This window comes from Zootoca vivipara, chromosome 1 (genome assembly GCF_963506605.1).
Source record: "Zootoca vivipara chromosome 1, rZooViv1.1, whole genome shotgun sequence".
Lineage (NCBI taxonomy): Eukaryota > Metazoa > Chordata > Lepidosauria > Squamata > Lacertidae > Zootoca > Zootoca vivipara.
The window spans coordinates 125,953,290-125,979,521 of NC_083276.1; the positions used below are offsets into that span (position 1 = coordinate 125,953,290).

Genomic DNA, 26,232 nt, shown 5'->3' on the forward strand with positions numbered 1-26,232 from the left:
ATAAGTTAACATGTTCAGCTATTGAATTTAATGGGACATGGCTTTCTGTATTTATTTCAGACTAATTCTGGAACATGATATTAACATAACTTGGTTGTTTTGAAATCTCTTAAATACATACTTTTCATTTTAGCCTGTACAGTATCTGCATCTTCAAATGGACAGATCCTTAGGCAAATGTCCTCAATCAATTACTTTTATCTATCATAATTACATAGAGTTGTCAAAGACCACATGGAAGGCTTCAAAATTCATTTGCAAACTGTTAACTGAGAATGTTAAGGATCAGATATGATTGCCATCTCACCAAGCACAAGACTGAATGTTCTAGGCAGGTATGAATGATGTTTTATTCAGCCATTTCCTCTCAATGGTTTTTTATCCTTCCTTATATTGCTACTTCATTGCAAAGCCTCACGGATTAGGAACAAACCAGTATGGCATTTCAGTCATTGTCTTGTTCTTCCCTTTAATTACAGATGATATTGATGGCTCTTAGGTTTTTCTTCAAGCCATGTTTTATGTAATGTAGAGCTGAACTACCAGGATTCTCCCTCCCCATGAGATGGAGCAAAAATGTTACATTGTCTGAAGTTCAAGAAGCGTTGGACAGGTGATGGTTTGTGACCAGAAGAGCCCTGTAAGTTAGACCAAAGGCCTGCTTGGTCTAGCCCATAGTGGCCAACCAGCCCATAGTGGACAAGCAGGACATGAGTGAAACAGCAAATGGAGTCATAGACTCCTACTTCCTCTGATATTGGAGGTAGAATACAGTGATCAAGACCGCGGTGGTGGCTTCACCCAGCAGTATATTGCGAGCAAAACCACCACCGCTCCTGAGTCCCTCTGCAGTGTTGCTTTAAGATTGCTGTTTAAAAAGGACTCATTTTGCCTAGAGAATCAATACAGATTCTGTCACCTTGACATCATACTTATACCTCTGAGCAATTAAACAGGTGGCTTAGTACTTCATTGCAGAATATGCATGTGAAAGGAAGATGTTCAAAAAGACAGGAAAGTAACAATTTTCTCTAGGAAATATTTAAAAGGAGTAATTCTTCCTTGGCCCCAATGCATGATGTTTATTAAAGCCTGTTTTACAAAAAGGCACCAAGGCAGGCTAACGAGTTGCATTTTTAAAGCCTGTGAAGAATGAATCATACTGTACCTCACTAACTGGCTGTCCTTGTTGAGTCAAATCTAGTTCTTGAGGTCTTGTCACCTTATCAATGTCCAGGGAGTCCATACTGGAGGCTGCAGATGTGATGCTGGAACGGGAGGAATTGCTGATAGAACGGACTTCAGCATCACTCACAGTACCTGCTGAGGCTGTCCTCCTATGCTGGGTAGCAACTATAGGCTTGCTATCTTCCATTATAGGTTGCTGAGCCGCTTCATCCATACTCAGAGATGCCTTCTCTAATTGTGCCGTAATGTCATCCAGGGAGAAGATAGCATGTGAAGGCTTTGTCACCCGGCTAGATGGCAAAGTGGACACTCCTTTCATACTACTGTGTTTAGCAGCAAGTCGTCCACCACCAGATGGTTTCTGAGCCATTTTTCCTTCTGTGGCAAACCGTTTCATTGACATACTGTTTGCAGACTGTGACCCGATGCTGCTGAGCTCCTGCTCTATGGAACAAAGGTCTGCCATGAGCGCATCAAGATCCACGGTTTCTCCCTGATTCAAGGCTTCTGCAATGAATGACAAAAATATGATCCAGATTCTATCTCAATACTCTGTTAAACATTCCACTGTTCTGATATCTAATTTATTTGGTCAGTCTACAGCAGGAATTTTCTATTTTTCTCCCCTTTCCAAGTTGACTTATTTGTGGTTTTTAAAATATTTTATTGTTTACTTTTGTTATGTTGCAATTACGTATGCATTTTTTATGTTGTAAGCCACCTTGAGCATGGTTTAAACTATGGAAAGGTGGCCTACAAATTAAATAATGTATGTATCTATAGAAACTGGATGTCTGCACTGTGTTCTGGGGGCATGTTTGAGGGCAGGAATAGTCAAAGTGGTGCACTTCAGATGTTGTGGACAACTTCCACTGACCCTATTGGCCGTGTGCACAGGCTCTAGAGCATCCCAGTTCTAGGGTGTAAACATAGGGCAGTAGTAGCAGGGTCTACTGGCTCTTACTTAAACAGAGCGTGCCCTAGAACACATTCAATTCTACCACCAACTTGCCCTATATTGAAATTGTTAATATTGTTTACTGCAGTTTAAAAATATAATCTAATGTTTCCTGTAAGCTGCCTTGGAAGTTTTTATATCCTAAAAGCAGCACAAACTGCAATAAATAAACACATTTAAATCATTAAAATGTAAGAGAAAAGTAGTAAATGACACTTCATGTGTAATTCAAAATTGTATTTAGATTTACATCTTACTACGGTAAGTTTCAGCTTATGTACGGTTTTGTTGTCCTATTCACTCTCATTATAGTGACAGTACAATTTGCATTTTATAAATTTTGCGACAGGGTTTGGACCGTAGAGTCAGCATTTCATAAGAAAACAAGAGGGACCTGTTGAATCAATTCAAAGGCCCATCTAGTTTGGCATCCTGTTCTCACAGTGGACAATCAGGTGCCTATAGAAAGCTCAAAAGTAGAACCTGAGCAATACAGCACTTTCCACACCTGCAATTCCCAACAACTGGTATTCAAAGGTATATTGCCACCAACGATGGAGGCAGAAAATGGCCATCGTGGCTAGTAGTTACTCATAGCCTTTTCTTTCAGAAATTTGTCTAATCATCTTCCAAAGGCATCCAAGTTGGTGTCCATCAATTCTTCCACAGTTTAACTGTGTGCTGTGTAAATAAGCCCTTTCTTCTGTTTGTCCTGAATCTTCCAACATTCAGCTTTACTGGAATGTTTAACAAGATCATCCATTCCAAGTCCAACACTTCATTCGATAGTAAGATTTTTTTGATGCACACAATGTTTTCTGTTATTAGAAGAATTCTAAGTTTTAAGCATTTCCCCACCTCCTCCAGCTGAAAATGATTTAATAATGCACCTTACCATTTAAATTGTACATTGAAAAGCGATAGGAGAAGTTGGCAATATTAGTCTCCTGGCGAAGAGGGGATCTTTTCACTGGCTCCATGGGCTTATCTGTATCCAGACTCTAAATAAAACAAATTGGAGCAGAATAAGCTACAACAGTGTAAAACATAAATCAGCATATTCAAACATGGGCAAATATATTGCTTTTGTATCTGTGCTATTTTAAAATCTTGTTTTCCCCCTTTACATATGTTCAACAGAAAAAAAGCTACCAATGTTTGATGGCACTAAGATCTACTCCATAGTATTTGCCAAATACACAGCTTTTTGTGTGCCTTAACTATTTCAGCTTTACGTGGCAATAAGACATTTTAGCCTGTATAGTGTTCATATAACTGTTTGAAAACAGGTGCACTTGTTGCCAGTCTGTTTCTGGGCATAAGTGAAGGTGCTCACGCTAATGTTTAAAACGATAGCAACTTAGTCCTCAGGGTTTGATGTGTTGGTAGCCTGGGAGAGGGCATTCTCTGTGTCAGCCCCTACACTGTGTAATTCCCTCCCCACCAAGGTGCACATGACACCTACACTGTACAGTTTTTTTGTACGCTCAGCTCTTTACCCTGGCCTTTGACACATGAAGTGTATATTTTCATGACCCACCCTGTGACTGTAATCAAATTAGTTTTAAAGTTGTATTTCATATTGCTGTGACCTTAGGGGGACGACTCGATATTAAATCAAATAAATAATAATAAGTTGCATGGACATGGAATATGGACATTCGGTGTACAACAGCGGCCCCAAACTAATGATGCACTTGTAAAATTATAAGCATGTTTGCATGCTTACAAATCTTGGGTTCTGCTAAAGCTATCATTACATACAGCAGTTGCAGACATTCAGATTTTAGATGGAATGGATGATGGAGAAAAACAAAATCTCTGCACTACCAACTAAGCAAAATAACAACACTAGTCAGGTTGATTAGTGTTTCTATGCATAAATTCCATTTTTTTAAACAACAACTTAATTGTAGTTTTAAGCATTATTTTAGTTGTCTTTTTGTATGCTCCTCACTTTCTGCTATTTATCAGAAGCAAGCAAGGAACTTAGAGTTCCAATACCACAGATTTCCTAAACAAATTTAAACTTTTCAAACACATAATCCTACCATCTTCTGCATCATGTCCTTAGTCATATGGCAATAAGGTAAAGGTAAAGATAAAGATAAAGGACCCCTGGACAGTTAAGTCCAGTCAAAGGTGACTATGGGGTTGCGGCACTTATCTCGCTTTCAGGCCGAGGGAGCCGGTGTTTGTCCACAGACACTTTCCGGGTCATGTGGCTAGCATGACTAAACCGCTTCTGGCACAACGGAACACCGTGACGGAAACCAAAGCGCACGGAAACACTATTTACCTTCCCACCACAGCAGTACCTATTTATCTACTTGCACTGGTGTGCTTTCGAACTGCTTGGTAGGCAGGGGCTGGGACAGAGCAACGGGAGCTCACCCCGTTGCGGCGATTCGAACCACTGACCTTCTGATTGGCAAGCCCAAGAGGCTCAGTGGTTTAGACCACAGCAATATCACTGCGTTATACAGCAAAAAGTGGCTGTGCACCTGACAGGTCAATAGCTCAGCAAGGAACTATTATCACATTACAAATGCTACCCGTTCCCTGCTGTTATGGCTCATACAGCCAATGACCAATATACTCTACTCCATGAACGCTGATTTCCTTCACTGTGGAATGTGAAGAGTGTTATAAAGTGACTATAACCTGTGTGAGTTTGTCTAACTCCCCAAGCCAAGCCCCAAACATCTTGTCCAGATCCTGATCTTCTTTATCGCTATCTTCTTCCGCGCCATGATCAAGTTCTTCATCTGATAGTTGTTCCATCTAAAAAAGACAAAAAAAGCAGCATTTAAAGGTGTACACTTTGTATGTTTTGAAGATTATATGCCGTTATTTCAGAACACACTTATGCTCAGCAACCTTCCTCATGTGTCTTCCTAAGTGGATGACCACCATGATCAGTTATGTTTAAAATATTAGAGTGTCACCAAAAAACTGGTAGAAAAAAATCCACAGCTGTTATTTTGAGACAATGAACAATTCAATATATATTACATAAACACAGAGGATCAACATTTTACTGGTATTTGGTTCCTTGTATAGATCATGAGCAATCTTTCTTCTTCTTCTAATGAGCACAAGGTATTTTATGTTCTCATCTAAACAGAGAACACCATGTATGCAATGGGGATCACATATAATGTGAAACATTTTCTTTCCATAAAAATTAGAACCTCCTCTGTTTGCTGCAACCAAGTTACAAAGAGAAGCAGTTCACTTTGAAAATTCAGCACATGCTAAAGGGGGCTTTTGCTTCACAGCCTAATGCTTTGGACATATTCAAACAATCACAAACTAAAGCACTTATTTCTGAACCACCAAACTTTGGTTTGTGTGATGTCTCCAAACCAGCATCAAGTCACTCAAAGTCACTGTTAGTCTCTGGGCCTTCGAATTATGTTTGGAGGATCACAAATGTGATTTTGAATGAATTCAGTATGCCTGCCAATCTTGCTGTCTCTTCAGTTCTTGCTCAGTTGAAAATATGTCTACAGTTTTTTGGGTTTTTTAAAATTACTGCTCAAGGGTTTAGAAATTTAAATTGTTTCATCGATGTAACCCATGTATGAAGAGATTACTGTTATTATGCTGCCTCCCTTACAAACTCTGCTCTCCTAAAAATAATCCTGCTCATCACAAAATCTTGTGCAACAGAAATTTGATTAAAGCACTGGCCATTGCTTTACAGTGCAAATAGTATTCTGAAAAGCACACTTATGTTGAGAATACAGTACTGTAAACCCTTTAGCAGCTAAACAGCACAGTGGTAATATTCTATCAATAATCAACCAAATGCACTGACCCAGGTAGAGAAGACAGCTGATAGCAAAGCTTTCCATTGAAGCACAAAGTGTTTGGTAAAAAAGAAGAAGAAGAAGAAGAAGAAGAAGAAGAAGAAGAAGAAGAAGAAGAAGAAGAAGAAGAAGAAGAAGAAGAAGAAGAAGAAGAAGAAGAAGTGTAAAAGGGTTCCTGTATTTGACTTCGAAGCAAATGGCATAATGGTAGCTTTCCAACAGAGTTTGTGATAATAGGACCACACTTGTTTGTCCTCTTTTCAGGAGAAAGAAGCAATAGCTTTCTGCTGGAGGATTAGGAAGTCATTGTTTCAAAATCACTCTTTCATAATAGGGAAAAAAAACACATTAAGATCCTCGGTATGCATCTAGTTGACATTTCTTGTGAGTCAGTGCCAGCAACCATTTCTGCACCGGAAAAGTCCAGGGAATTCAAGCTGACCACAAGTTGTGCAATATCACTCAATAAGAAATGCACTCTCCTAAATAGCAGAATATATTTATGCTCATAGAAATCCTGCTTATATAGGCCGCAGAGAATGCCTGGAAGATATCCTGTCACAGAGTTTAAATATTAGAAACTGTCCAGGCTCCTTGAGCAATGATATATCCTCTATGATCTCTACACAAAACAACGGCATAACAGAGCCAGCTATAACTGAATGATTTTTTTTTTTACCATCTGCTTTCAATAAAGATTTTAACTGAATTATGGTGACTAGCCAACAGGAAGGACATTTATTTTATCATATTGACACAGAGTAGAATAAAAAGTTGGCAGATAAGCTAGATATACACATATCCTAGAAACATTGACCATGTTAATATGGCAAGAACTCAAGAGAAGAGAACTACAAGACACACACTCTGCAACAAAAATGACAGCAGACTCAAAAGGAAAAACACAGCCATTTGGGCAACCATGGCCTCGTTCACATATAAACTGTAAGTTTGTAAGACTGTAAGAGTTAACTGTAAGAGTTAAATAAACTATGTCTTGCTGGGAACAAGCAAGCATGCTGGTCCACACTGCTCAAATTGCTTCCATCCCCTCTTCTTGCCATTCTGGGTGGAACAAACCATTAGCACTACATGGGGAATAGCATTTGTAGTTGCCTTCACTGACACAATTCAAACAATTAACCATGGTTTTGTTGCAGATCCCACTTTTCGATTAAGATAGTATATATCAGAAAGAAATGAAAGCAGTTGGTTGGTGCATGGATAAGCAGCAAGGATTCATGTTTCATCTCTAATCCACTCTATGATGTCCTCCCAGACTACCCCATCACAAAGTTGTGACGTGATAAAGTCCGATAAGAACAGTACTGGGCAATTTATTTTACTGAAATATAATCTTAGCATCACCCCAAGCAAAAGTGGTCATAATAAAGATTTCAAAATCCATATTGGGCAATACCTTTATTAGGCCAACCCAAATGCTGCAAAGCAACATGCAAACTTTCTTTAAGCCCAATGTCAAACAGTGGGTGGGTGAGCGGGCAGAACAGAGGCGGTGAAGTCACAGAGATCTGCATCTGGTCACAGCCTCAAGGCTGAATGTGAGAAGAGGCAGCTTTGTTGGCTACTATGCAGATTGTATCAATTGTCACTAGGAAGATGGAATATGAAATGTCTGACCCACATTTTGGGAAAGATAAAATGCTTTTATATTCCAAAAATAGGGGACAATATTTTGGTTGACTGAAATGAAAATACTGTCCTCATAGGGCTTTTGAAATTATCTCAGTACGTTTCTGAATTTATTTCTATTCTTCTTATTTGTCTTTTTAATTATTACTATTGAGGCCAGGCAACTTCCAATTGGAAGTACAGTCATACCTTGGAAGTCGAACGGAATCCGTTCCGGAGTCCGTTTGACTTCCAAAATATTCAGAAACCAAAGTGTGGCTTCTGATTGGCTGCAGGAAGCTCCTGCAGTGACTCGGAAGCTGCTGAAGCCCCATTGGATGTTTGGCTTCCAAAAATAGTTCAAAAACCAGAACAGTCACTTCTGGGTTTGCGGCATTTGGGACCCAAAACGTTTGAGAACTAAGCTGTTCGAAAACAAAGGTACGACTGTACTCAAAACAAAATTGTTCTTGGATGCTTCAGATCTTAGAGCATGTTATATAAAAAGAGGTAATCTGACAAAATAATAGGGAACTTCAAAATTAGTTCTATTAGACATATTAAATAAACAGAGTTGGAAATCTAGACATAGCTGAATTGTAGAAATGTGTGTACTTTCTCAGCTAGGCTTTCTAATCTTACAAATTTAATGTCAACATTCACAGCTAACCTGAAACACTGTTGAATTGACTTCAAAAACTAGTTCTTTCCTTGGAAACTGAAGATTGCGTTGTATTACATTAAAGCATAGAGGGAGTTTACTTTGACTCACTTGAATTTAGCCTTCATTCAGGTCTGCCCAATTTAAAGTAACAGTCAGTACATTCTCTTTCTCCTATGAGAAAGTTTAGAAATAACATCAACCAATTTCAGGAAATTTGAAAGGACCAATTACTCTGCTGATTATTTGTAGGTGAACAGATAACTTCAAAACTGCTAGACTGGTTAGCAGAAAGACCAACAAGAAGCACAACTAAAGACTGCAGAGTTTTTTAAAAAATGCATACAGTAAAATCTTTATTCATCCCTGCATCATCTTCCAAATCTTAATGTAGATGCTTGCCAAACTGATGAAAAGGAAGAGCTTAATAATTTAATTCATTATTTCCTGGACAAGGACATCAGCCAAATAATTCAAGGAATTGTTAGATCAGCAACAATTATTCTAATAGTATACTAGCATGGATTTTTTTAAAAAATCTTAATGCATTTGAATTGCAGCTCTTCCTAGAGCAACACTAGTAACACTCCTCTATAAATTGATATTTTACAAGCCTCCTGCTACCACAGTGCTATTTCTGGTGCATAAAAGAGGAAGTTGAGGAAGGATGTGTTTGTAGTGAGCATTTCATTTTGTTTGAAGCAAGAGACAGCTGTTCCCTTGTCAGAAGAGTCTGATTATTGTCTTGTGGGAAAGATTCCTACAGCCAAGCAAGTAGTTTCTTCTTCTTAATTAGTAGTGTGGTGTTCATGAAAGGGAACACACTGCACCCAAAATTTAGATAATAGTCAAGTTAATATTGGCAATCCAGCTTATAATGTTTAGTGATGAATATCACTGCTGTACAGATTTCCTCAAAGGAAACATTACTAAATAAAACCTTTGTTCTCGCTTTTGGGAGCATTTAGACAGATTTAAAATCTGGAGCAGGCAAACACACTGCTACCACTGACAAGCTGTGGAGCTAACAACACCTAGCCATCTGTCCATGTTCTATTTCCCTGAAGGTCAGGGATTCACAAATACAGTTATCAGAGGTGGCCATAAACTTAATTCTGAAAACCAGCAAGGACATGGCATCTAGTACACTGCATAATAATAATAATAATAATGATAATAAGTTTTTGAAACCTGCTAGCAACACAAGGAGAAGACAGTACCTCTTTCAAAATGGTGTCATACTATATTTTGCACCATGATACACCATCAGTGCACAGGGATACAGGGGAAAGGTTGCCATGCACACAAACACACAGCCCATTACTCATTGCCCATAAAACCCTTTCACCAAGCTGCAGGTAGAAAAATGGTGCTGTTACTTTACAGCTATGGCACACACATAGCCAGCCAAGCAACACCTGTCACAAGAAACAATGACTGCTGCCAAACCTATCCAAAATGTGTTGATTCCTGTCTGAAGAAAAAGCACCTCTGTAACTTCTTGCCCTCACATTCAAAACCACTGCCAGACAGTGAATAATCTTGAAACCCTCACTTCTCTTAAAGTGCCCAAAAGAAAAAGGAAATATTTGTAAATATTATTGCTATTACAGAAACTTTTGCATTAGTGACAATGTTGCCTTGGTATGATCTTCCCAATTAACACCATAAGCATATAACTATCCTGAGTATTTAGCATACAAGAGTATATTTGCCAGGGGTGCTGAGCCACTTGAAAGGAACCTCATAAAGGGGGGGGGGCAAAAAAAGATGCCTTCCATATGTGGAAATGATGGTGTGTTTCCTTTTATTTGAATTTTTTTTTACAGATATACTTTGGGCATTAGCTGTGCCTTCCAAGGCCGGACTAATTAAAACAGGTACACATATGCAGTTCCTCAGGTAACACACGATGTTATTTGTGGAACATGCACAAATCCATCAGTAGAAAATCTCAAGTTCACTGAGCCCATGGACTAAAGTATACTCTGTTTAGTAATTTTAAAGACATTTTGGCAGATAGCTACTCAATCATCACAAGTTGTTGTTTTAAAGTTTTCTATTAAGTAAAAGTGAACTTTGGGGCTGGAAAAAGGAGTGTGAAAACCAGACTGGAGATTTAAGCTATACAAGAGGTTATAGTAGCACAGGTTAGCCAGATTACTATTTGTTAAATACCTGCACATTGGCCAATATACAAAAATAAAACCAGTGCCTCTAGACTTACTACTGTATCTGGAGAAACAATCTGGTATGAAATAGGGAAAGACGATTGAATGTTACATAGATATTGCATCGAAATTACATAAGTGTTGAACTGCAGAACAGCTGAGTGAGTAATTGTGGAGTAGGCGAGCCTTGTAGGCCAAAGAAGGAAGTATGGTCAGTAGCTGTAGAAAATAATTAGAAAAGTGGTTGAACCACGTATGTACAAGAGCAAAAGATTTCTAGAGCAAGGCCAAGTTAGGTAAAGAAGGCGGCAGCAAGCAGGATTCAGGTATGGGTAAAGCACTGACCTAACATGAAGGATGTTAAGGGTTGTTGTTGTTTTTAAAGTGGCAGCCTAGAAGCTTTTCCATTACATAAACAAGAATTGAAATTAGTTCAGGACGAGGCAAATAGTCTGGGACAGCCAAATAAACCAAATAAGAGAGACTTCTACCAGTTTTACTTAAAGCATGGCCAACACTTCAGCCTTAAGGCTTCCTAAGCCGTTTCAAACAAGGATCCTGTCCCTCCCCCAACTGCGGTCAGCCTGCATCTTGGAAACCACTTTGGAGAAAGGGGCAAGTCAGAGCTGAACATTTCAGTCTTTCCCTTCCTGCTAACTTCCTTCTGGAAAAACCGGGCAAAAAAAGAACACAAAAAACAGGCTGCACCTGCAAGACAAGAGATCACCACTTTCTTGCCAACCCCAGGTCTCTTTTTCACTGCACCACCTAGTTTCAGTACTGGCAGTGTGAGGAGGAAGAACAGTGGTTGGAACACAGGGATATATACTAAGGCCATGTGGCTACATACTGCCCACACCAGGGCCGGGGGACCTGTGGTCCACGAGTCTGGTGCTGGATTATAATCAGCAGAAGGTTCCTCTTTCTTTTTAAGTGCAAGTATGTGTGTGTAAGAGAAGGGGTGGGATGGTAGTAGAAAATATTCCAGAAGACCAGGACAAAAACCTCCAGCACTATACTAAATAGCACAACTGCATTTCAGTTTCTGTTTTTGTAACTGGTGTGTGCAATCGGCATCTAATTGAAAATAGATAAAATTGGGTGTCATCCACATTCTGGTGTGTGTTTGGGAAAGAACAGAACACTGTAAGACCCCCAAAGGACACCTGCAAAGGGGTTGAGCAATGCCCACCCCCAGCATCACCTTCTAGTTCACAGTTGTTTAGAATCTCACTTTCTTGTAATTAGAAGTCTCTGTTCTAATAAATCAGTGATTTAAAGTAATTACCAGTTGACCAACACTCTAAACTATCTAGGGCTGTATGTGTGCTGGCCAAGACAATGATACAAATATCCTTGTTCCTCAATGTCTCTAACCATTGGTGGTTCTTCTTTTCAAACCTGCAGCTGAGAATGCACATAGAAAAACCCTTCAATAGAAAGCTCAGTTCCCACCGCTTCGCTCTTTGTGACGGAAGTAGAGAGCTAGACTCAGTCGTCTCCCCTCCCACTTTATTGCTAAGCAGTTGTGAGCAGGATTTTAGTTTTCAAAGAAGGGCTGTGTGTGCACAGCCCTGGCTGCTCTGCGCGTACTCTTTGGGGCCAGTTAAGTCTAATTCAAAGAAGCTGGCGGCTAAAAATAGCAGCTGAGCAGAATGTGACTCAAGGCCTTTAAAAAAAAACAACAATACTGAAACTATTTGGTAAGCCAAATTTGAACAAAAATCCATGTCTGAAGTTATTGATATCCATCTTAGTGAGAGGGTATGAACAGAGTAATATTTTTTTCCTATGCAGCTGCTTCTAGGGTTGGGGGCTTTCACACTTGCATTTTTTGTAAAGTGTTCCATCAGCTCCATATGGGCTGTGTGAAAACAAGTTCTCTGGGTACTTTGCAAACTCCCATATGAGTACAGCCTATACCTGCAATATGCAGCTGCTGGTCAGAAGTGAAATATTTTCCCCAAAACTGAAGCTCTAAAATCAAGGTTCAGAGATACAAAAATCTTAATCCAAAAGTCTTCACATCCAGAGGCTCAACAGCTGAACATTGACCTCTTAAGCATAGCTTGTCAAACATAATTTGAGAGTGCTGTTGGCTTTGACAAGGTCCAATTCAAACATTAAGTAGGATCTCTGTTGTCAGAACATGAAAAAGCAGAATTTAAATGTGGAAGTAGTGAACCAGCTGCATTATTTGCTTTCTTCAATTTTTATTTCTGAACGTAGCCTGCAAAAACACAGTACACAGAATATCAAAAGTATTGAAAGCAGCACGTTTCAAATTTAACTACAGTGGTACCTCGGTTTTCAAACATAATCCGTTGTGGAAGTCCGTTCGAGTTCCAAAGCATTCAAAAACAAAAAACCGAAAGCAGAAGCCTCAATACGGAAAACTCAAAATGGAAGACGCATTTCCTGTTCAACTTCCGAGGCGTGTTTGAAAACCGAGGGACTTACTTCCAGGTTTTCGAGTTCTGAAACATTCCAACTTAGGAGGCGTTTGAAAACCGAGGTACCACTGTATTCAGAAAGTTACATTACACTCGGCTACAACAGTATTTTAAGAGGCACTGGTTGCATCAGCACAGATGAACTGTTATATGGGATGCTGCCCTCAAATTACAGTAATTAAATTTATACACCACCCTTCATCAAGAGATACCACGGCAGTTCACAGAATAAAATACAAGATAAAACACAAGTAAATATTTAAGCCAAGACCACAAAACAATAACCCCCCTTCCCACAGATATAGTTAAAAGGCTGTAGGATATTTATCAACCAAAGGCCTGGTTGAAGAAGAATGTTTTCGCCTAGTGTCTGAATTATAAATAATGAAGGTGCCAGGCGAACTTTCCTGGGGAGAGCATTCCACAAACAGGGAGCCACTACAGAAAAGGTCTGTTCTCGTGTTGCCGCCCTTCAGACATCTCCTGGAGCAGGCACACAAAGAAGGGCCTCAGATTTTGAACGCAGAGTCCAGGACAAACAAACAACAAAATCCTTCCAGTAGCACCTTAGAGACCAACTAAGTTTGTCATAGGTATGAGCTTTCATGTGCATGCACACTTCTTCAGTCCAGGACAGTTTATATAGGGAGAAGCAGTCCTTAAGGTGTTGTGGTCCTGAGCCGTTTAAGGCTTTATTGGTCAAACCAGCACTCGAAAGCTTCTTAGGCCAAACATTTAGCAACACTGATTAACAAATTGCTTATCTGAGCAACACAGTAGACCTTAAAGGGATTTGGAAGTGCTCCTCAAATCACTGCACATTGTTCTTTCTCCTACAGTCATACCTTGTGTTGCATCTGCTGCGGGTTGCATTCTTTCGTGTTGTGAAAGCAGCGGACCCGGAAGTGTTTACTTTCGGGTTCCGCCGCACGCACATGCACAGAAGCGTTCTGCGTGCTTCGCACATGTGCAAAGCGCTCTATCATGCTTTCGCGCATGCACGAAAGCGCCGCTTGGGTTGCGGACTTTTCGGGGTGCAAATGGCACCCCAGAACAGATTGTGTCCGCAACCAGAGGTACCACTGTACTAGAAAGACCTCACCGCCCATGTTCAATCTGTTGCTAGCTCTTTCTTTTTACAATTCCTGGAATATAAAGAAGCACAATCATATTATAAATGCTACCTTGGTATTAAACTGTCAATAATCATTTAGAAAACAAAAGACACTGAGTTATGACCACACAGTCTAAATCTTGAAGAAAAAATTAAAAATGAGCTATATCTGCAACAAAGGACCGACTGCAACAGTTGAAGAACAGTTACTTGGAAGAAATGTTCTGCTGAAATGGGATTTACTTCAAAGCAGATAAATTTAGCACGAGGAAGGCAGTATGAAACGTGTGTGTGTATATCTGAAACATCCTCTTTATATTATCAGGAAGTTTAGCACTGTAAATGATTTTTTGCCTGGCATTGTGCAGCACTACCTTGTGTTCAAAGGGAATGCCATAAGATCCAGGCACTCTTGGAGGAAACTGATTTTTTAAAATCCATTTCAATTAGGCCCGGTTTTGGCACAGAAACTGCTTTGGTTGCCCTATAAGGTTCAAGTTAAAGGAACCCTGGACAGTTAAGTCCAGTCAAAGATGACTATGGGGTTGTAGCACTTGTCTTGTTTCTGGCCAAGGGAGCTGGCGTTTGTCCACAGACCGCTTTCTGGCTCATGTGGCTTCTAGTGCAATGGGACACTGTGATGGAAACCAGAGCGCATGGAAACACCATTTACCTTCCCACTGCAGTGGTACCTATTTATCTACTTGCACCGGTGTGCTTTCGAACTGCTAGGTTGGCAGAAGCTGGGACAGAGCAATGGAAGCTCATGCTGTTGCACAGATTGAAACCACCAACCTTCCAATCAGCAAGCCCAAGAGGCTCAGTGGTTTAGACCACAGAGCCATCCAATCCCCTGTATGATGACCTGTCAGGAAAGAGCCAGGGGGAATGTGTTCTTGTTCATTCTCCTTGACCTTTCAGCAGCTTTTGATACCATCAACTATGGTATCCTTCTGAAGCGGCTGTCCAAGTTAGGAGTGGGTGGCACCCCTTTGTGGTAGTTCTGGTCCTATTTGGATAGTCATTTCCAGAGGGTGATGTTCAGCCCCGGGAAGCCTTCAATGTGGGGTTCCTCAAGATTCAATTTTATCCTCCATGCTGCTTAACATCTCCATGAAACCACTGAGTGGGGTTATCTGAAGTTTGGAGTACATTGTCAGCAATATGCTGATGACACACAAAGCCAGTGGACCTGATGGGATACCTGCCGAAATCTTCAAAGTGGGCGAAATTGAACTTACACAACAACTTCACAAGCTCATCGAAAAAATCTGGGAAAGTGAAAAAATCCCAGCAGACTTTAGAGATGCCAAAATTATCAATCTCTATAAAAAGGGGACAGAACTGATAGTGGAAACTATCGAGGCATCTATCTATTAGCTGCGGCCAGCAAAATTCTTGCAAGGATTTTAGCAAACCATCTCATAACAATATCCAAGGTGACCCTTCCTGAATCCCAAAATAGTTTTCGGCCTTCTAGGGAGACAGTGGGCATGATTTTCACCGCTCGACAACTTCAAGAAAAATGCAGAGATCAAAACCATCCCCTGTATATGGCATTTATTGACCTGATTAAAGATTTCAACACTGTAAATCGTAATACTCTGTGGACTGTCCTTCTGAAAATTGGCTGCCCAGATAAATTTTCAAACATCATTCGGCTCCTCCATGATAATATAACAGCAACAATTGCAGATAACAATGGCTCTCAAAGTGAACCATTCACAGTGGGATCAGGTGTTAAACAGGGTTGTGTTATTGCCCCAACTCTATCCATTATTTTCATTGCCATGATCCTACACTTTGTCAAAGGGAAACTCCCCACTGGAGTAGAAATCATATATCGAACAGATGGAAAGCTCTTCAATCTGAGCAGGCTGAAAGCAAAGAGTAAGGTTACCGTAACTTCCATCATAGAGCTTCAGTATGCTGATGACAATGTAGTGTGCGCATGCTCAGAGGATGACCTCCAAACCATCCTAAATATCTTTGCAGACCAACATTGATGCCGAAATCCAGCATCGCCTCAGCTCTGCGAGTGCGGCTTTCTCATGATTGAAGTGCAGAGTGTTTGAGGACCGGGACATTCGCTGGGAAACCAAAATGCTGGTTTACAAAGCTATTGTACTACCAACCTTACTATATGCTTGTGAAAGATGGACCACTTATAAACGCCATCTCCACCTCCTCAAAAGATTTCATCAATGGTGTATCCATTTTTTTTTACACATCACTTGGGAGACAGGCGAACTAATATCAGTGTACTGTACTGGAAGAAGCAAAGATAACCAGAGTCGAAGCAATGATTCTTCAACATCAACTTCGTTGGACTGGTCATGTTGTGCGGACGCCTGTTGATCATCTTGCAAAGCAACTACAGTGGAACTTCTACTTACGAATTTAATCCATTCCGAATGCACATTCGTAAGTCGAAACATTCGTAAGTCGAAACGATGTTTCCCATAGGAATGCATTGGGAATGGATTAATTCGTTCCGGGGCCTTAAAAAAAAGACACTTTAAAGGCCGGCGGGAGGTGGCGGCGAAGGCCCAATCCGGCCCTATGGCCGAATCGGCAGCTGGGGGGGCGGCGGGAGGCAAGCGGAGGCACATTCGCAATCCGCAGCATTCGCAACCCGCAGCGCCGCGCACACGCGGGTTGTGATTTAGCGCTTCTGTGCATGCGCAAAGTGTGATTTAGCGCTTCTGTGCACGTGCAAAGCGAGATTTAGCACTTCTGCGCATGCGCAACCGCTGAAACCCGGAAGTAACCCGTTCGGGTACTTCCGGGTTCAGCGCGGGACACAACCTGAAAAGATGCAACCTGAAGCGTCTGTAACCCGAGGTATGACTGTACTTTATTCCGAACTTAAAAATGGAAAGCGTAATGCGAGTGGTCAACAAAAGAGGTTTAAAGACTGTCTCATGGCAAATCTAAAAAAAATGTAGTATAAACACTGACAACTGGGAAACACTGGCTTGCAAGCGCTCCAGTTGGAGAACAGCCTTTACCAAAGGTGTCATGGGCTTTGAAGATGCTCGAACTCAGGACGCAAGGGAGAAACGTGCTAGGAGGAAGGCACACTTGGCAAATCCACACCATTATCAACTCCCGTCCGGAAACCAATGTCCCCAATGTGGGAGGACATGTGGATCCAGAATTGGCCTCCACAGTCACTTACGGACTCATTGTTAAAACCGTGTTTAGGGAAGACAATCTTACTCGGCTACGAGTGATCGCCGAAGATGACACACAGCTCTACTTGTGTAGTAGTAGATGTGCTGAACCGTTGTCCTGACTCGGTAATAGACTGGATCACAGCCAATAAACTGAAGCTCAATCCAGGTAAGACTGAGGCACTGTTAGTGGGTGGTTTCATAGACCGGGTGGGATGGGAGGTTGCCTGCTCTTGTCGGGGTTCAATAAATCAGTTAAGTGAAATATATTGCAAATAAATTATTTCAAAACAATCAGATTAAATTGAAATATTGAATGGGATTTCCTAGGACATAGTTGTAATTTGGGGGGGGGTATCTCTTTTAGAAGATGCAAAGTCTATAAAATAATATGGCCTTGATCTATAAAGAGCCAGCTTTCTAAAAAGCCATCAATAATAAACACCCTCTTATTCTTGCTAAATGGATCCTTTATATAAGGATTTAAGTGGCAATTATGTGAGTGTTCAGTTTTTTTAGATTCCCTGCCATGTGAGACATTGTTGGTTTGTACAATGTGGGTACTTATCCAGTAAAAGTCCAGAGGAGCTGCCAAATTCCTTTCAACAAGGACTCAGTATCAGCATTTCAACTGTGGTTTGTTTTTGTTTTTTACAAAGATGGACACAGTCTTCAAACTGCTACAATAAAAACATCTTTTCCTGCATAGTTGTCATACTATATAATTATAGTCCATAATCACTAAACTAAACCCAAAGGCAATCTGATTCAATTCTGTAGTTAAGAAATACTGTTACAGTAACAGTTTTTGCTGAGCTATAGCTACAACAAGTATTAAAACAAACACAAAAAACCATTAAAAAGGAGTGGGGCATCAGTTGCATTTCCGTAAGCATATTCACCTGAATTTCTAATACTGTAAGGAACACTTAAGGGACCCAGGTGGCACTGTGGTTAAACCACTGAGCCTAGGGCTTGCTGATCAGAAGGTCGGCGGTTCGAATCCCTGTGATGGGGTGAGCTCCCGTTGCTTGGTCCCAGCTCCTGCCAACCTAGCAGTTCGAAAGCACGTCAAAATGCAAGTAGATAAATAGGAACCGCTACAGCGGGAAGGTAAACGGCATTTCCATGTGCTGCTCTGGTTTGCCAGAAGCGGCTTTGTCATGCTGGCCACATGACCTGGAAGCTATACGCCGGCTCCCTCAGCCAATAATGCGAGATGAGCGCGCAACCCCAGAGTCGGTCACAACTGGACCTAATGGTCAGGGGTCCCTTTACCTTTAAGGAACACTTAATCACCAATAATACCTGGTCACATACGGTATTTATCAGTGCAAGACCTCCTTCCCTTGTCCAGTTCAGATACTCACCTAAAATCAATCCCAGTTTGACATATGCATACCATACTCAATTTCTGCCAGGTGCCCCCAAGGTCCCTTCCAGCTCTATGAATCCCTGATCACCCTCCTATTCTCACCCCCATGCTACATTCCCCAGAGTTCCCACTCCATTCATTCTCAATGGTTTGAACTCTGCAACACAATACTTCACAGGCATACCTTCTCTCTTACATGTGTGTGGAGGCAGAACTGCCTCAATCAACTCTTTTCCCAATCCTAAATGTCCCAACCCCTGCAAGAGGCTTGCACAACTTGTAACCCAACAAAGTGAACACGGGTAGGTAGCCATGTTGGTCTGCTGTAGTCGAAACAAAGCAAAAAAATTCCTTCCAGTAGCACCTTATAGACCAACTAAGTTTGTCATTGTCATTGGTATGAGCTTTCGTGTGCATGCACAATTCTTCAATGAACATACTGTACCAACCACCAGAAGATAAAAAAAACCTCCTGGCTTTCCTGCCAGTCTGTGATAGAAAACATGATAAGCCACAGTACATCGCTAGTGGCTAATTTAGCTTAACGGGTCATGAGTTCCCATCCCCTATCTTCTTCCTAACCCAAGCACACAGTGGGCAAGTTTGAACAAAGGTAAGAAGTGTTCTTCATTCCTATCACTGCAGTTCCCAAACAACCCCAAATGGCAAACCAAGATATCATGCTTTGTCAACCACTTGAGAGTAATTACCCTTGGGGCAAAAATGCTTGAGAAGGTGGAGGGGTAGCCCCAACAGCAAATGCTCAGGCACTGATAACATGAGCTGTTGGGCTCTGTTTTGCTCTCTTCACTATTACTCAAAGTGCCTATTCTTATAAGCCTTTAACTGTAATTAAATATTTAATTGTAAACAACCATATTCTAAAAATACTAACTATGATGCTTGCACAACTCAGCACAATACACAGAACGGGCAGGCAGATAGGGGCTGGTTTAACTACTAGGTCTAAAACTCAGCGCTTCTTCCTCCTCTCACATATAAATTCCCTCTGTGACTTCCTGGTTCTAGCAAACTAAAGCTTGGCACTTGTTCTCCAAACCAGAATGGGAAACCACAGTGCAAATCAATTCTGGTTTAAGGAACAAGAACAAACCATAGTTTGCCCATTCAGACATAATGGCAAGCTATGGTATGAAAGAGCCAAGCAGTCAAGGAAGAAATAAATGTGTCAAGAGAAATTACGGTGTGAAGCCATGGCTCAGGCACTATGGCCAACTGTATTTAAAAGTCAAACAGGCCCAAAGACCTGGGATTTCTTTTAAGAAAAAGAACCCTCAATCAGAGTTAAAAGTAAACTGCAATACATATTTCACCCTTCCTTTACCTAAGAGACAGCAGAAGCACTTTGCCCAACTATAGATTGGGAATAGTTTCTTTGCCATTTCCTACATGAGAATCCATGGAAAATACATTTTTACAACCAACACTTCGCAATTCCACATGCACTTCTTGGGAAACTAACAGCTCTATCTTTAGCATGGTTATCTGAATGTAAACCCAACTGAGTTCAATAGAATTTGTACATGTAGGATTCCAAGTTAAGATTAAGGTATTACCATATTTTGGATGCTAAAAGCTTTTCCTACTGGCTACACTGCAGAGACCAACATAAACCACATATTGAATAGTCTGGCTACATTCCTTTCTGTGGAAGCATAATGCACTTGATTTTCACTCACACCTTTTTCTGCTTCTAGAACCAAGACACATGTTTCCTGAATTATGTTTACATGCATATATAATTTTCTTCTTTGCATATCTGCAAAATTTGTATGCATGCAGCTAGTATGCACCCCCCCAAGAGCTTGCAACATATTTCCCAGTCTTAAACTAATAGTTCCAGCCACAAATCAACAGAAAGACAAGTCTCCCGGTTAAGGGAAGTAATAGTACCGTTCTATTCTGCCTTGGTCAGACCACACCTGGAATACTGTGTCCAGTTCTGGGCACGGCAAATTTAAGGAGGACATTGACAAGCTGGAACGTTTGCAGAGGAGCGCAACCAAGATGATCAAGGGTCTGGCCTTATGTGGAACAGATGAGAGAGTTTGGTATGTTTAGCCTGGAAAAAAAGGCTACTGAGTGATAGCCATCTTGAAATATCTAAGGGCTGCCACAGGAAAGATAGAGGAAGCTTGTTTTCTCCTGCTCAGGAGGGTAGGACATGAACCAATGGCTTCAAGTTACAAGAAAGGAGATTCCGACTAAACATCAGGAAGAACTTTCTGATGGTAAGAGCTGCTCAACAATGGAACAGACTCTTTGAGAAGGTGGTGGCCTCTCATTCTTTGGAGGTTTTAAAGCAGAGGCTGAACGGCCATCTGTCATGATGCTTTAGCTGAGATTCCTGCATTGCAGGGGGTTGAACTAGATGACCTTTGGGGTCAGGGACCAACTCTACAATTCCAGGGTTCTATGAATCCCCCCCCCATTTTTTACTTGTATGCTGCCTTTCCACAGTTAAAACAATGCTCAAGACGGCTTACAATATGAAAAGATTGACATGATTACAAACATAGCAAAGTAGTAAAAAAACACCACACACATTAAAAACTACATAACCAAACCAATTTCCACATAAAAATGAAGATACAAAAAGTTAGTATCAGTAATATCAGTAACAACAGCAAAAACTCCCAACAATACTTCCCCAAAATACCCCAGTACTTGCTGGGCAGCAGCAGTCCTTATGAGGCCTGTAAGGCCCCACCCTGGGCCAGGTGGAGTGTGTCAGGACCAGGCCTCAGGCGCTCAGCAGGGGAGTCCTGCTTTTCTCCTTGCCATCTTTTCTCCTCAGACACTGCCTTATTTCTGCTCTAGGGTAGATAGGGTAATACCAGCAGCAGATCTGTTGCCATCTACAAACTAAACCATATTCACTAACCATTTCTAGGCATCAAGGTAATGTAGTGGGCTGCTGAGCCAACCTTACTTTTGTGCCACAGCCCATAAAATAAAACAAAAAAGCATTAGTTTGCCTTTGCCTAAATCTTTAGGAAATACCAAAAACAGCTAAAGAAAATGTACTGCATATGCTATCTGCGGATTCAAAAACACAACGGTTCATTAGCTGCAGAGTTGACAGACAAGTGGAAACACCAAGATGCCAGAAGGCAACACCTGCAATCTTGAATTTTTACCTTCAAGAGTCTAAGTGAACCATCCTTCCTGCATAATTACATAGGTAATTATTAAGCAATAACAGAGTTGCAATTGTTGAACTTTGTAGCTTGAGGCCAATAAAATTCTTTTTTGTTCTATTTAATAACTGAATGGTGTTCTACCATCCCCACCATATAGCCCCCCCCCCCATTGCAACTACTAAACTTGCTTTTCACCTTGCCAATCCCATTACGGAAGCCACTTTTCTTTTCTATTCTGTACCTCTCTTTGCACCTGTGTTCAGCTTCATACCCATGCCCCTCTCCTTTTGTGGCGATCGGAACATAACTATTACTGGGATTTTGCACTTCAAACTTCGTGATACAGCTCCCTGCTAAAATGCATAAAATAAGCTTAGATACTGCTCTGTCCATCTGTAGTAAATTTCATCTCTAAATAAGTTTATCAAATATATACTTAGAATACAAATATATATTATAATACACAAGGAAATAAATATAATAGTATAATAGTATAATATTTAATGCACAATTTTATTATTTACTGTTACCATTCTCCATGTTACCCTCCTCTTGTTATCCTATCATTTCAGCAGTGGGGTCTCAAACGCTTCAATTTCAAATTTTTGCTTACAAACGTGAGACCAGGATTTTTCAAACTGTTCATTTTTCTGCATCCTTTCCCTCAGTTGTACCAATTTTGTTTATTCTTCTGCAAACTATTTTTGTACTGTAGAAGTTGTGAGTATATGCCATTTTGTGACCAGTAACATTCATGTAATTATTAACAAATAGCCTCCTAAAATATGCCGTTATGATAGCATGTCTGTTTTCATATAACTGAGAAGTAAAGAGTTTAAAGGTAAATAATAATGAGTCAGTTTCAGTGCTTTAATAATCTTTTCTCAGTATTATTTCACCATTTTACAAGCTCCATCACATGTGCATGAAATCAACTCCAGATTTTCTACATTTCCAATTTTGACTACAACATTGTGGCTCTTAAATAACACTACTACATCTTAAAGCAATTCTCTTTAATACTTACACTTGGAGATAATTCTATATAGAACATTCTACACTTCTTCTGCAATATCTTTAACATTCTTTGCCATCTTACTTTAAACTTGTTTCCTTTCCCAGATTGTGTTGTTGGTGGAGATACTCCTTCAGGTATACCAGGACAAGGCCGTTTAGGGCGTTAAAGGTCAGTACCAACACTTTAATTGTGATCGGAAATGTACTGGGAGCCAATGTAGATCCTTTAGGACCGGTGATATCTGGTCTGGTCGGCCACTCCCAGTCGCAAGTCTAGCTATTTTATTCATTCATTCAAGAATTTATACCCCACTCTTCAAATGTATATGCATTAACCAGAGATACTTAGAGCAATTAAGATATCCTTCTAAAAACATAGAGACAGTCTCAGCAGATAAAATGCAAAGCTCACCACAGAACACATTATTTGCCTTGTGAGGCAAAACCTTGCAAGAACAGAAAAGTATTTTAAACAGCAGAAGACAGCAAACAAACAATTGAAGGCTGACTGAACCAACTATGCTTTGGGGTTTTTAAAGATATTTACAGGGTAAGTGCAATATAGACCCATGGGCAAGCACTCACCAACAGCCTTGCTGCCATATTCTGAACTAAAGCTTCTCCAAGCTCTTCAAAAAGGTAGCCGCATATGTGGCTACATGCAGCCAATGTAACAATCCAATCTGGATTATTAATTTAAACTGTGTGTTACCATAAACTGGGCTAACCCCCTTAATTCCCCCGTTTAGGTACTTCTAGATCAAGTGTCTCTATGTAAAGAGAATATCTCAGATGGAAACATTTTCATGGATTGCTTTACAAGGAATGGTAACTTCAAGATCATTCTTCGCCAAATCACAATCCCACATCAAGTTAAAACAAGTATGAATGGAAGAGGAAGGAAGGTCTTATTTACGCCCTTATTTAAACAAAAAACCTTATGTCACTAAAACAGCTGCGCAGCGTATTGGCATGGTTCAGAAAAATCAGTGTGTGCGAATAACATCCCAATAGAACAATTATTTTCCTTTCCTCATAAATATCCTCCTTGGCATGAAGACATGTCTTCTGAGATTTACATGAACCAATTCCAGGACACAAGAAAAACTGTGCTATCAAACTTACTTCGCCATTCCAATTTGGTCAGTTGCATTTTGGATTAGCAAGTCAAGATATGAATAAAACTTTTGCCTGCACAGGCAATTCCACTGCTCTCCACTCCTTTGCACAAGTCACAATTAAAACAGGATGCCTTCAGTTAAACATAGTTTTCTATTTTGTCAAAATTGGGGAACTATGGTTACCAGCTTTAGAACAATCTAGAACAGTGGTTCCCAGAACGGGTGGTACCACCCCCTGGGAGTGGGGGGGGGGATTACCTGAGGTGCTAAGATAAGTTTACTAGCAGGGACCCTGGATTTACAAAAATCCATTGAAGTTGAAAAGTGTCCCCGGATTCACTGAAAAAAATCTGGTAACCTTATGCTAAGAGGCAAGGTGGTGGCACAGGGGTGCTGGAGGTGTAAATGTCTATCAGACTTTGAAAAAACTTTGTATCACTGGAACAAATTCATCAATTTTGTTGAATTAAACGAAATAGTTTTAATTGGATTTTGAATAAATGTGCAATTAACTGTTATAGTTTTGAATTTTATTTGTTGTTATATTCCTTAGTGGGTTATGCAAATCACTTTTCTGAATAATGCTTTTCAAAGGGCAGGGAGCACCAAGGATGAGTTTATGGAACCAAAGGAGCACTGGCCACAAAAGGTTTGGGAACCACTGTTTCAAATTGCTCAATTGCTTGTGCTACAAAGAGAGGGGCAAAGGACTAATTCATGGTTCACATCATTAAGTTGATATATGATCATTAGAATGAAGCCACTGTGTGAAAAGTTAATCTTTTCCAGTGGTTTTCATATCTGAAATAAATAAAAGAGAATTTGCACAGTTTTAAGTATGTTCAAAAGCTAGAATTTACAGCTGGTTAGCAAACTCTAGTTGACAGAGCATGATAGGTGTAAACCACAGCAATATTGGTGTTAATGTAAAATTTATTAGTTAAGATTGGTAAGGGAAGGGCTAGTACAATTTTCATATGACAGGGCAGAATGGGAGAATCCAATACTGTACCAGCCCATATATACCACTTTTGAATGCCAACCATTTCGAAGAATCTATTTTAATTTGCAAATTAGGCAATTAACCAATTGCACTGATGAATCAATTAGACTTTTTTAAAAAATGCTTTATTAAGAATGATACAGTATAGAAATAAGGCCTTATAATATTGACCTTGAATTTGGATATTAATTAAAAGATGTAGAAATCTTTAACAGGTCTTACTTCCTGTACTTCTGCTACCTGATAACCATGAAAAACTAAAAGTGGACAGAACAGAAATGGATGGCATGTGACAGGATTCAGATAATCAGCTCCTCCAGACTATTATCAGAGTCCTGTTCGACTCGCCGAGAAGTTACCATATTGTCAGGCATAACATAAATGTGATTCTATAAAATGGTCAATAGACTGGTCAGATAATGTGAAGTAGCACTAATATTCTTTAACATTAAATTTACTAGATTCTGGGAAAAACTCTGTGAGTATGTGCGAAGGAAGGGAGGAGACATTGAAAGCACTTATGCACAATTTTCCCCCAGGCGGAATCATTGTTACACCTCACACAATGGTGAGACCTGGGCAAGTGAGCAGGCTGTGATTCAGAGCCTTGTTATCTGGCTTAATGCAATCAGCTGAGCAGCAGGCAGACTCACTGCTTATGGGACTGGGACTTTTTAACCAGACCTGCCATAGGTGGTAGATCTCCTACAGTACGCCAACACCAATCACCCTTCAGGTACACTACAAGAACAAAGGTGTCACCTCATATTGTATTTTTACTGGCTTTCTCCTGCTTTCTGTCGGGAGAGGTGTATATGGTTTTATTATCAGGTTGCATATAGATAGATAGATAGATAGATAGATAGATAGATAGATAGATAGATAGAGTGGTACCTCTACTTACGAATAACTCTACTTACGAATGTTTCTACTTACGAACAGAGCTCCATCCGCCATCTTGGATGTGGTTTAGATAGGATTTTTTCTACTTACGATTTTTTTGATAGGGTTGCTTCGAATTACGAATTTTTTCTCCCAATGCATTCCTATGGGATTTGACTTACAATTTTTTTCGACTTGTAAGTAGATGTGCATTCGGAACGCATTAAATTCGTAAGTAGAGGTACCACTGTAGATAGATAGATGATAGAATCTCTATCTATCTATCTATCTATCTATCTATCTATCTATCTATCTATCTATCTATCTAATATACTGCCCTTCTTCCGAAGATCACAAGGTAGTTCAAAGCACAAAAATACAAAATAAAAACACAAATACATAATGTAATAAAACAAACAAAGAAAAAAGAAACCATTAACTTCCCTCCCACCCCACAAACACATTTAAAAGGCTATTGAGTGGCAGCCGAATAGTGGGGATA

The 26,232-nt window shown here is 40.2% G+C and overlaps 1 protein-coding gene across 6 annotated transcripts in view; it reads right to left on the reverse strand.

Moving 5' to 3' along the window:
- The window catches only part of RAPH1 (Ras association (RalGDS/AF-6) and pleckstrin homology domains 1), a 79,683-nt gene that overhangs the window by 38,193 nt on the left and 15,258 nt on the right, over positions 1-26,232 (reverse strand). For all 6 annotated transcript variants that reach the window (XM_060281918.1, XM_060281913.1, XM_035137617.2 and 3 more), the window contains exons 2-4: positions 4,811-4,930; positions 3,042-3,147; positions 1,169-1,695 (exon numbers count right to left, since the gene is read on the reverse strand). In XM_060281918.1, coding sequence (XP_060137901.1) covers positions 1,169-1,695; positions 3,042-3,147; positions 4,811-4,930 — 753 coding nt within the window. The remainder of the gene's footprint in view (positions 1-1,168; positions 1,696-3,041; positions 3,148-4,810; positions 4,931-26,232) is intronic.